The 12,842-nt window shown below is 42.3% G+C and overlaps 1 protein-coding gene across 7 annotated transcripts in view; it reads right to left on the bottom strand.

Annotated features, from left to right (window-relative positions):
- Window positions 1-12,842, bottom strand: part of TMEM131L (transmembrane 131 like) — a 69,977-nt gene that overhangs the window by 36,283 nt on the left and 20,852 nt on the right. For all 7 annotated transcript variants that reach the window (XM_077934110.1, XM_028743175.2, XM_077934109.1 and 4 more), the window contains exons 4-5: window positions 2,194-2,262; window positions 975-1,098 (exon numbers count right to left, since the gene is read on the bottom strand). In XM_077934110.1, the coding sequence (XP_077790236.1) occupies window positions 975-1,098; window positions 2,194-2,262 (193 nt within the window). The remainder of the gene's footprint in view (window positions 1-974; window positions 1,099-2,193; window positions 2,263-12,842) is intronic.

Here is a 12,842-nt window from a genome sequence, read left to right as displayed (position 1 = left end):
CTTATATAACCACCACTATTTAACTTAAACCAGGATTGCAAGTCACTTTACTTACAGAGATACAGTCTGGACCCAACCCAGTCATGGTTTAGCATGGTATGAATCATAGCTGTCAACTTTCAGATTTGAAAATAAGGGATCAGCAGCCTCACCTGTCCTGGGGACAGTCTGCGGGATATTTAACAATCCGGGATAGCAGCAGGAAGAAGTGGGAAACGGCGCTGGAATAAGGAAATTTCCTGCCCCCAAAAAGGGGAGGTTGACAGCTATGATATGAATGAGCTTGGGTTTGCATGCTTCCCCTCAGCCCTCTCCTCCTCTGGCTCCAGAGCACAAGGAGGAAATTGGAAACATAAACTTTAAAGGAGCATATCATTACATCCAAACTGGGAACTCTCATAAGTTTAAACGATTGTTTGTTGAAACAACCACAGTTTGACCTTGGCTCATTTCAACAAATCATAGTTTAAACAAGCTACATGTGTAAAAAAAATAACCCACTGTTAGAAAATAAAATAAAAGCTAGTTCGTTAAAAACAAGAAGCTTCTCATAGCAGAGGAGAGTAACAAGGGGGAAAGGGCAGAGTCTTCTGAGGGAGTAAGAGTCATTTGGAGGGCGGAGAATGATTGAGCTGGAGGAGAGAAGACAACTGACAAGGATGTATTGAGTTTTAAGTGTATTGGAATCCAAATGCAGGTGAAGCCACAAGCAACAGGGGCTGAAAAAGCAACGAGCAACAGTAAAAATCAGATACTTCTGAGGGACACAGAAAGCATATATATTTTTTGGCACCGAAAATGTATGGGGAAATGTTCAGCTCAGCCCTAATAGAAATAAATGGGAAGACCAAGAACAAGCTGATGGCTGGGAAAGTAGGAAAGAAAGACCAGTTAGCTAACGCTTTAGGGCCAAGAAAGCATGAAACTCTGGCGCACTGCCCTAGCATAGTTTCCAAAAGTACATCAGCACTCACCCTGCTATGAACAGGAGACACATGAAAATGCCTAGTAGCTGTAAACATTGAATTCACTATAACATCTTTATCCTTACTAGGATTGTAAGCACATAGCATTTTAGCTTTAGGCAGTCCCAGCAACCTAAGGGAAAGAAGAAAGGGAAGTATTATTGGCAATGGAAAGAATGCAGTCATGTTTTCCACTCCACACGCAAACATACAGTGTTCAGAAAAACCCCTACAACTTGGGCCCATTGGAATTTAAACCAAAGATAACTTTGGGATACAGACACAATGTGGTTCGGCATGACATGAACAAATCCAAGCCAAAAGCCACCTCCTCATCCAGCGTTCCCTTTTCATGAGAACCAGCAGAAGTCCAACATTGTCACTTGAGGCCCAGGAGGCCTTGATGGCTATGAGTGCCTATTTCTAATTCCAGCTGGTTCACCAGCTACAGCCCCTTTTGGACAGAGATAACTTGGCTATGGAACTCCACGCTCTGGTAACTTCCAGATTGGATTACTGCAGTGCGCTCTACATAGGGCTGTTCTTGAAGATAACTCTGAATGCAGTGGTTCAAAATGCAGTGGTCAGATTGCTGAATAGGGCTGCCTTTAGAACTCTTACGGTTGTTCTAAAACTGCTATGTTTGCTGTCAGTTGATTTCCAGCCTCAATTCAAGGTGTTTAAGTGTTTAAAACCCTATAGGACTTAAGCCCCCAAAATCTGAGAGACTGCCTCCTTCCCTACAGACCTTCTCTGGGTGTTAAGATCAGAAGGTGGACCCCTTTTGGTGGTTCTGCCCTCCTCAGAAGTACAAGGAAGGGCCCCCCAGAAAAGGGTGTTGTGAAATTCCTTCCCACAGAGACATGTTTGCCACCTTCATCTTTCAGCAAATGCTGAAGACACCTTGCTCTTTGACACCTGAGATGGTTGTTTTCAAGACCCATCCCACTCCTGTGGATGTAACTTGTTTTAACTGTTTTTAATTCAGAATTTTATATTGTAGCAACCAGCCCTGGGGGCCCGCTGGTGAAGGGGAGGTGGTGTTATTATTATTAGTTGTGTGTTGCAATCCTGCTTGAGTAAGAACTATGTACTCTAAGCTGCCAAGGAACCGGACACAGAAAGGAGGGTGGAAACATTGTATGCAATGCAAAATGGAAGGGAATTACAGACTCTTCTGGGGAAAGAATTTCCTGGGATACAGAATAAAAGTATGCAAAATACTCACTGCATTCCAAAATGGAGAATTGAAGGGTGAAAATGAAGGACCCTCCCATTTGACATTTTCGCAGAGAAGCTGAAAAAGAAGAGAACAGTAATTATAAAACCATATCCCTTTTCACAAGATCTCAGATTATATGTAGACTGTACTGGCATCGCTCGATTTTCCTTTAAGAATACAAGGGAAATCAAGACCATAACTGCCACGCCACAATTCAAAATTAACTCTGTCAAAAACTGTTACTGATTCACACAGCTTCACTCTAAAATACAGTCATATCTCAGGTTAAATATGCTTCAGGTTGAGCGTTTTCAGGTTACTCTCCGCGGCAACCCGGAAGTAACGGAACGTGTTACTTTCGGGTTTCGCCACTAGCACATGTGCGCAAAATGACGTCATGCGCAGAAGCAGCAAATCACGACCTGCGCACACGCGGGTTGCATTCTACTCAGGATGCGAATGGGGCTCCGGAATGGATCCTGTTCGCATCCAGAGGTACCGCTGTATAAAGAATACACATGCACAATTAATTATTCCTAGAAACCCGCAAGCACAAACCTGGAATACAGGCCTGACAACAGTCCCATTCAGGCATTCAGCTGAAGGTGTGAGAGCATTAGTGCGTACACTACCCTCAGTCCCAATGTTCCTGCCTGCTTCATCCTGACCTTCCTACAGATAAAGTGGACTGAGATGGTGCGTACATCACTTGCCTCTATTCCATTTATGGCATGTCTTTGGCTGAATGTCTGAAGAGAGCTAATATGCTTAGGCAAAAGGCTGTAACAACCAAATCAAATTAATAAGGGACAACATAAGCAACTGGGACAGGGGAAAGGGAGAAATCCAATTATAAGCAATAAAATACCATAAACTTGATATACTCCTCATAACAGCTTAACATATTGATTTGTACAAAATTATGTCAGATTCTGAAAGTTGTATTCTCTTCCCGATGCCATTTAGTATTCAAATTTTTATAAGGGATAGATCCAAAACTGTATTCTGAACAGAAAGCAGCACAACCCCCACCTTCCGCTGAGAATAGACAAAAATAAATAAATGATGTGGAAGAGATCCCACATCAACAGTCCTCAAATGCAACTCCCCTGGTTCATAAATAGCCTCATGACAACTGTGGATAACCATTGTGGGCATTGTTCAAAATCAAGAGGAGACTTATAGAAACTCTCGGGTTAACAAGAAATGAACTCTGATAAAGGTCAAGTTCGCACATAACAGTAAGCTTGGCTCACTTAACCCACAGTGTGAAAAAGCATCATGCTAGAACACAACACATTTACTTCCACTTTACTCCTCCCTTGGTGCAATGGTAGGGAGAAACCCAGGGAATTAAAGCTCACAAAGCAAAACACGTCAGCAACGAAGCAGGATTTTACTCCTGGAAAAATAGTTATAAATATATTTGTACTATCTGAGGAGAAACCAGAGCATGTTGTTGTTGTTTGTTGTTTAGTCATTTAGTCATGTCCGACTCTTCGTGACCCCATGGACCGGAGCACGCCAGGCACTCCTGTCTTCCACTGCCTCCCGCAGTTTGGTCAGACTCATGTTTGTAGCTTCGAGAACACTGTCCAACCATCTCGTCCTCTGTCGTCCCCTTCTCCTTGTGCCCTCAATCTTTCCCAGCATCAGGGTCTTTTCCAGGGAGTCTTCTCTTCTCATGAGGTGGCCAAAGTATTGGAGCCTCAGCTTCATGATCTGTCCTTCCAGTGAGCACTCTGGGCTGATTTCCTTAAGAATGGATACGTTTGATCTTCTTGCAGTCCATGGGACTCTCAAGAGTCTCCTCCAGCACCATAATTCAAAAGCATAAATTCTTCGGCGATCAGCCTTCTTTATGGTCCTTTGTTGGCAAGGTGATGTCTCTGCTTTTTAATATGCTGTCTAGGCCTGTCATTGCCCTTCTCCCAAGAAGCAGGTGTCTTTTAATTTCGTGGCTGCTGTCACCATCTGCAGTGATCATGGAGCCCATGAAAGTAAAATCTCTCACTGCCTCCATTTCTTCCCCTTCTATTTGCCAGGAGGTGATGGGACCAGTGGCCATGATCTTTGTTTTTTTTTTGATGTTGAGCTTCAGACCATATTTTGCGCTCTCCTCTTTCACCCTCATTAAAAGGTTCTTTAATTCCTCCTCACTTTCTGCCATCAAGGTTGTGTCATCTGCATATCTGAGGTTGTTGATATTTCTTCCGGCGATCTTAATTCCGGCTAGGGATTCATCCAGCCCAGCCTTTCGCATGACGAATTCTGCATATAAGTTAAATAAGCAGGGGGACAATATACAGCCTTGCCGTACTCCTTTCCCAATTTTGAACCAAGCAGTTGTTCCATATCCAGTTCTAACTGTAGCTTCTTGTCCCACATAGAGATTTCTCAGGAGACAGAGGAGGTGATCAGGCACTCCCATTTCTTTAAGAACTTGCCATAGTTTGCTGTGGTCGACACAGTCAAAGGCTTTTGCATAGTCAATGAAGCAGAAGTAGATGTCTTTCTGGAACTCTCTAGCTTTCTCCATAATCCAGCGCATGTTTCAATTTGGTCTCTGGTTCCTCTGCCTCTTCTAAATCCAGCTTGCACTTCTGGGAGTTCTCGGTCCACATAGTGCTTAAGCCTGCCTTGTAGAATTTTAAGCATAACCTTGCTAGCGTGTGAAATGAGTGCAATTGTGCGGTAGTTGGAGCATTCTTTGGCATTTCCCTTCTTTGGGATTGGGATGGAGCAGGAACCGGCAAGCCACTCCAGTATTCCTGCCAAGAAAACTCCATGGACAAAGACAACCAGAGCATAAAGTTTATCAATTGGCATGTTAAGACTTAATTTAAAAGCCTTATAATTAAAATCAGCAGTGGAGCTTCAGAGGTTCCCATAATTCAATATGCTCTCTTGACTTTCTACCCAGCCAACTTGGCACACCTTTCCAGACCACCTGCAAATTTGTGTTCCTCCCTCTTTTGTTGCTCAAAGCTTTTATTCCTAATATGAATGATTGTAAAAGAGCCGAAATCTGTGATCCTATGGACACTTAACTGGGGTAAGCCCTACTGCAGGGGTCAGCAAACTTACCACACCTCAGGCCGGTGTCTCCAGCGCCGATCACGCAGTGGGCCAGAGGGTGGGGGAGCGCGTGCCCATACGCGTGCACACATGCTATTTCTGGCACACTTCTGGGTCGAAGAAGCACCGGAAATAGCTTGTGTGCATGTGCATGGGACTCCTCCGACCCGGATGTGCACCAGAAATAAGGCTTGCGCATGCACACAAGCTATTTCCGGTGCTCCTCCGACCCGGAAGTGGGCAGCCGCACAGCGCAGCACCGGCAAGAGCGGGCGGCGGGTATCGCCGCAGGCCGGATAAACAAGTCCCTCGGGCCTTATCCTGCCCTCAGGCCTTAGTTTGGGGACCCCTGCCCTACTGTATATATAGTACTTACTTCAGAGTACATATGCATAGGGTTGAACTAGTTTCTATAAGAAGATTCTCACAAATATATACATGAAGCAATTATATATGCTCCCCCTCCCCCAAACAATTTTATGGTCTAACAGGTTCTTTGCTTTCTAAAATGTTGATAAATAAAATCTTTTAAAAAAAACAAAACCAAGCAGCAATACACATTTTTGTTTGCTTATTTTTATCTGCAGTGGGGAAATCTTTCTTGCCAAGTTCTCAGAGGTTTTACATTTCAGGTTTTTTAAAAAAACGCACTTTAAAAAAGCACAGAGTTTATCCAAAAACTTACACAGGAGCTTGAACCTAGTTTTAATCATCATAGGCACAATGCCAAAGAAAAGCACATGTTATTGCATGCCTAGGTTTGTGATTTTCCCAGTTCACTCCCATGAACACAAGGTCTATTCCATACACACAAGCCTGCAGCTACATTGATTTCAATAGATGCCAAACAGCAACACTGCATGGAAACATGACTTCATCGTTAGTTAGTTAGTTAGTTAGTTAGTGTGTTTGTTAATGCATTTCTTCTCCACTTTTTATCCAAGGAGCTCACGGTGATGCACGTGGTTCTCCCTCTCCCTAGCTTTTCCTCACAACAGCCCTGTGAGGTGGGTTAACAGTGGCTGGCCCAAGGTCATCTAGTGAGCTTCATGGAAGAGCGGAGAGTCTCTCAAGTCTTAGGCCCAGTTACAGATAGGTAGCCGTGTTGGTCTGCCATAGTCAAAACAAAAAAAATTCCTTCCAGTAGCACCTTAAAGACCAACTAAGTTAGTTCTTGGTATGAGCTTTCGTGTGCATGCACACTTCTTCAGATACACTTCAGATACACTTGTGTATCTGAAGAAGTGTGCATGCACACGAAAGCTCATACCAAGAACTAACTTAGTTGGTCTTTAAGGTGCTACTGGAAAGTCTTAGGCCATCACTTTAACCACTACATGACCCTGACTTTGTTTTATTTATTTATGTATCGGTTCCATTTACAGACCACTTACTATCTGAATATCTTGAAATGGTTTACACTAGATTAAAATACATAAATATACATCTAAACACAGTAAGTACCATCAAAACCACATAAGTACCATCAAAACACGAATACATAAACAATACCAATATACCTAAAAACAATATTGATAAAAGTCTAAGAGCACTACAAGGCAGTATAATGTGAAACTACCATCAAAACAACACGCATCATTCATTCATACAACCAGCTCAACCCATCTCATTCATGCTCCATTCCACACAACTAGTATAATCATTCAAGACCTCAAACATCTCCATCAACCAACCACATGGATCTACACCACTCTAAACCAGTGGTGTCCAAACTTTTTTCAAAGAGGGCCAGATTTGATTAAGTGAAGGGCTGTGAGGGCCGACCAAAGGTCCAACCAAAGTTATTGACCTTTTTTAAGGATTGAAGTTGTTGACCTTTTTGTTGTTGGGTTTATTTTTTTGGGGGGGGGGGGGATTTTACCCCAGGAAATAAACTGCCACAGGGGCTGGATTAAACCAACCGGATTAGGCCCCCGAAATGGTATTTGGACATGCCTGCTCTAAACCATATGCATAGACGTTACTCTCCCAAACTCTAAAGTAGCACTGGGCTCGTGCCCCACATCCCCGGTACCATCAAATACTCTCCATCCCTTCTCTCACTTGAGAGGGGCTGAATTCTATACCAGAGCAGGCTTTCACCCTGGAAAATATGAAACTACTTCCTTCCTTCCTTCCTTCCTTCCATTCACTCTCAACTACATGACCATAACATGCATTGCACTGCACAACCTCAACTCTTGATAAGTACCAAATCAGCACTGGAAAAAGCCACAAACACCAGTGACACCTTGCTGGCCAGCATCTCATGCTCTGGCTACTACTCCCCCATCCCAACCAAATATAGGTGCTCATCAGAGAAAGGCGGAACTGTGTTAACATCAAAATTGAGCTTAACAAAACCTCTGTCATCTTGTCAAGTCATTGTTTGTTTGTTAAAAAACAAAACACTGAAAATATGGTTTTAGGAACCATTTGTCCAGATCAAGAAAAATGGACTAGAGAACTAGTTCTTCCTGTGCTTATATTTCATGACATTTAAAGTGACAGGCACAGCTGTTTCCCATGTACCTCCTCTGGTAGTAGACCATTATATTCAGATATGGCCACAAACAAGAACCATTTAGTTTACTGCAAAACATGAAAGAGAACACGTTGCCTCTGCAAAAAACAAAACAACCAAAAACCCATAAGCAGACAGAAAGGCACTTTAGCTCCAATCTTCAAAGTAACCTCCACTGTTTTTCCAGGTGTCATATAGTTCATTAGGGATAAGGCTTACTTATTCCTCTTTGTAAGTGAACAGGAGAGCAAATACAGGAGATTTGCATGCATAAGATCTGGCAATTTCAACTGTACTGAGGGAGGGGAGCATCTTGAGTATCTGCATATAACACCTAATATACTTGACATACATTTATGAACATTAGGTGATAATGAAATCTAAACAACATAGTGTTTAGCATAGCCTCTCGTAGTGCCGACATGTAGTAAGAGATCAGGATCTAACGAGCTTACCCACATTCTGCAACCTCCAGAACAATTTATGTGGTAGATGTCATGTTTTAACGGAGACTTGCATGTGTAGACCCAAGTTCCTGCAGCCTCAATCATGCAATTTATACTGCCCTGCCCTGCTGTTTTTATAACCAAATCTGTGTTAGCCTCCAATTTGTGCATGCAGACCTCTGTTCCAATATGTACATGTCAGTTGTAAGACTAGTCTTGCATAACTCTGATTAGCCATTGTGCATAGGCACTATGTAGTCTAATATCAAACCGGTGCTTCGGGGGGGGGGGGGGAGCCAAAGCTTTTGTTAATGTTGTGTATTAAGTGCTGCTTGTGGTTGTTGTTGTTTAGTCATTTAGTCGTGTCATGACCCCATGGACCAGAGCATGCCAGGCACTCCTCTCTTCCAATGCCTCCCGCAGTTTGGTCAAACTCATGCTGGTAGCTTCGCGAACACTATCCAGCCATCTCGTCCTCTGTCGTCCCCTTCTCCTTGTGCTCTTAATCTTTCATCAGGGTCTTTTCCAGGGAGTCTTCTCTTCTCATGAGGTGGCCAAAGTATTGAAGCCTCAGCTTCAGGATCTGTCCTTCCAGTGAGCGCTCAGGGCTGATTTCCTTAAGAATGGATAGGTTTGATCTTCTTGCAGTCCATGGGACTCTCTCCTCCACTACCAGTATTAAACGCTAGCCCTGTGCTAGAACTTTCTCATCATCTGGAAGGTAGAAATAAGCCACATGAGGGCCGGAGACAAGTGAGGGGGACCATCTAAATGGGTGGGGGCACTAGAAGGATGTCAGATGGGGGGTGGGTTGATTTTCTGATATGCAGCAGGAGGGAAAGAGCTCCCCTGTAATGCAACTGAGCAAAATGGTCAGCGTCTATAGAAGGAAGAACCATTCCTGTTCTGGACACACTTGCCTGCTGAGTTGCCACTCCCACAACAGAACAGCAGCTGCCCAAGCTTCCTCCACCCTCCTGGATCTAGGTATGCTTTATTGCCATCCCTCCTTCTCAGACTCTCTCCCCTTGGCAGCATAAGCTGACAAGCAGGCAGACAAAAGGAACTTGCAGACGCACTGCTCTGGGAGCAGGCAGCTGAGAGTGCTGCAGGGCTGAGGGCTCAAGCAGCTCTTTTGCCTTCTCTCCCAAGATCTGGCCACCACTTTCTCACTATCTGCAACACTGCTGCTGCCCTGCAGAAGATGCTTATGAATAAAACCATATTATGCACTTACGCCCGTCAGCAGTGGTGCATATAGAAATGTGTTTTAAAAAACAAGATGGACAGGGCAGATGAGATAACTGACCAGTGTCCCCAAACCTACAGACACTATCAGTTTTACTCATCGAAGAGTAGAGAGAGATGGTGATGAAGACGCTGGCACAGAATTGCATTTTAAATGTAATAGACAAACACAAAAAAGGAAGGATGGAATAAGCAGAACATGAATGGGTCAGGATAGGAAATAAACTGTTTCAGGAGAATGTCACCTGGATTGTTCACAAAAAAAAACCCAAGTGACCTAATAATGAATAAAGGGCTAATGTGGAAGCACTCCCTGTTTGTATTAGGCATAGTGAAAAAGAGCAAAAAAGTAATGTAAATAGACACCCATGAAAATATTTCCCTAGTTAATCATACTAGTAGTGAAATGAATACAAAGCCATAGGAAAGTAACAAAAGAGTTAAAAATACATTGTGTTAGCATCATAGCATGTTGTTGGGTTTCGATTAATTAGGGTTTGTATTGACCTTAAGGCTCATTGTGCTTAAATATTTTCAAGACAGAACTCTAATATTTCACCTTCTTGTGTGTGTGTTTATTACAGCAGTGTGGTGTGCACTTAGAATCTCATCTCCCACCAGAAACTGGGATCCAGAAAGAAGTGCAATGTAACGGCAAGGTAATAGGAAGTTAACACACTTGATAAAAAGGCTATTACATCCAACCAGAAGTAGTTACCTCATTTCTCAACAGAAATTGGGAGGCTGAAAGGAAATGCAAGGTAGTTTCAAAGTAATAGGAAGTTAACACACTTGTTTAAGATGTCATTACATCCAGCTACCTGTTTTTGTGTGCATGTATCTACTGATGCTATCCCTATTTCAATCTTTTCAGAACCAGTATAACTAGGCCATGAAACATTACATAGCCTAAGATATCTGGAAATGCAAAGTCAGCTAGATCAGTTTAATTATTAATACAGTATCCACACTCCGATAATAACATGTCACTATAAACTCTCCTGTTGGTTGTCAATTAAAAGCATATTTTGGATCTTTCCGTTTTCTTTATAAGTGAAATAATACAGATTCAGGAAATAGTAGGATACAGCTATGACCTGATAGACCCTGAAGGATATGCAATGCTTTCCAGTGCATGTGATATATACTAGCATGAAGAAGTAAATGGCTTCCCTTCCCCCGATTCCATCCTAAAAAGGGAAAACAGCCAAATGGGAAGCTAAACAAAGCCTGAAAAATGTAAAGCCAAGTCTTGCGAACTTGCAAATTCTCATATGGTTTATACATTTCATTTGACATACCTCAGCTCCATCAGAAAACAGCATGTGATTTTGCATGTCATGCAAGAGTAAAAATTCAATCACAACTTATTTGTACAGAATAAAAACAACAACATAAAATGTTACATTCAGGAGCAGCGTAATGATCTCAAGAGTCTTCAGTGTGAATCTTTTTTAAAAAAACGGGAAATAAGAGTGATACATGCGGTTGAGAGTATGATATTTGTGTAGGGGAGGGGAATCAATGTTATAGATATCAAGTCAGCCATGAACAGAACGCTGGGTGGCCTTAGACTCTCATTCTCAGGATCCCATCCGGAATGCAGCCTGGCCCTATTAGAAACCAGACTGAGCCATTCATATTGGCTTTGAGACCTGGAAGACCTGCTCCCTTGCCTTGAATTTTTCCATCAGGCCTGGCAGGGTGGGGCCCTGACTCCCAACTACAAAAGCTGAGGGTGCTGAAGAAGCCAGAGATCATCTTGGATGCCTCTTAGTACAGATCCAGGTCACTGAGTCTGAGCTTCCGCAGCTGCCACCTGCCGTGAACCACCCTAGGCAGGATTGGTAGCTGTAGCAGCAGCAGCAATGTCCTATGCTTAAGATAATATTGTATTGTCTTGCTAATTATGCTGTTTTAAATGTGCATTTTACATTTGACTTCCTTTAGTAATGTTTTCTCTTGAAATGTTTAAGAATTTAAAAATTAACATTACATGTGCAATCCGTAGTTGATCTCCTTTGCAATGTTTTATTTTGGAATCTTTTAAGATAATATTTTAGTTTCCTGTTCATTCTGTTGCTTTGAATGTATACATTTGACTTTCTTCAGTAATGTATCAGGGCAGCAGGTGTGAAGAGCTATACAAATACAAAGGACCTGTTTTTCTTATTAGTAACCAAACTGCCATACTACAAAAGTGACTATTTATCTTACTGGCCATATCTTAGCTGTTCATTAAGTCAGGTGACCGTGGAACAGATTAAGTGTATTTACACAGCGATTTAGCAGAGCAAATGGCATGCAACACTACCTCCAAGAGAGTTGCTTGTCAAATCATTATTCACCTGATCCAGTGGCATTTTGCAACTCCGCGTATGCGTGCCATATATTAATCACTATCTGGGGTGGGGGGCTTGAGTGTGCACACAGAGCTTCACAATTAATTTCAATGGAGAGACAGTTCTGGGCATATCCTTTGTAAGTTGTTACCCTGAAGCAAAACTCTTCTACAGGAGCTCCCATAGTAACACAAACATCCTAATACAAACACTGTTACAGGTGTTAATTAACCCAAGCAATGCTGAGGTGTTTGAGGTAGCATTTCGTGCTCCTGTGCAGTAGTCACTATGCTAATTTTGCATCTATTTCAGCTTTAACATAATTATCACATTTCTTTTTTTACATTTCATTTCCATGTGTATTATACCTACCAACACAAAAAGGCATTTCAGCCATATTATAAAGTAGGCTCTGGTCCACATGCCACAATAAATTTGTTATTTTGGAAGGTGCCACACTTCTCTTGCTTTTTTAACACTGTTTTGAGCTGCAGCCTTTGTTTTTGCCACTACAAACTCATATTTTACCTGCAACTTTATCAATCTATATTGCCCCTTTGCATATCCTACCAAATGAAATTCTAATGGTTTCCATGGTATAGTTGGTTTCCCCCCTTAAGCATAGGGTAGAAAAGGCCAACCATTTTTATGCTACGAAATGGAGATGAAAGACAGAATTGTTTTTGTGCTCCTACTGAAGTTGTTTGCAATGCATGTTTCTTTATCAGTACTCTGCTTAGTGGTAAGATAAAGACAACATGAGTAGCAGAACTTACTGCTAAAAGCAAGTCAAAACATTCCTCTAGCATTCTTATAATCTACTCAAAGAACAGGTGAAATTGTTTGGCATTCAAATTCCTACTGCTAAAGTTATAAAAATGCACTAAACTAAAAAGAACACCTATTGGCTAAACAAGTGACAGAACTGCTGTTAGGACAGATGCCAGTGTCGATGTAGAAATCAGCACACTCTTACTCAACTTTGGGGACCTGTGTACTATTACTTTATGTGCCCAC

Source organism: Podarcis muralis, chromosome 9 (assembly GCF_964188315.1).
Source record: "Podarcis muralis chromosome 9, rPodMur119.hap1.1, whole genome shotgun sequence".
Taxonomy (NCBI): Eukaryota; Metazoa; Chordata; class Lepidosauria; order Squamata; family Lacertidae; genus Podarcis; species Podarcis muralis.
This window is presented reverse-complemented; position numbering and strand designations above follow the sequence as displayed.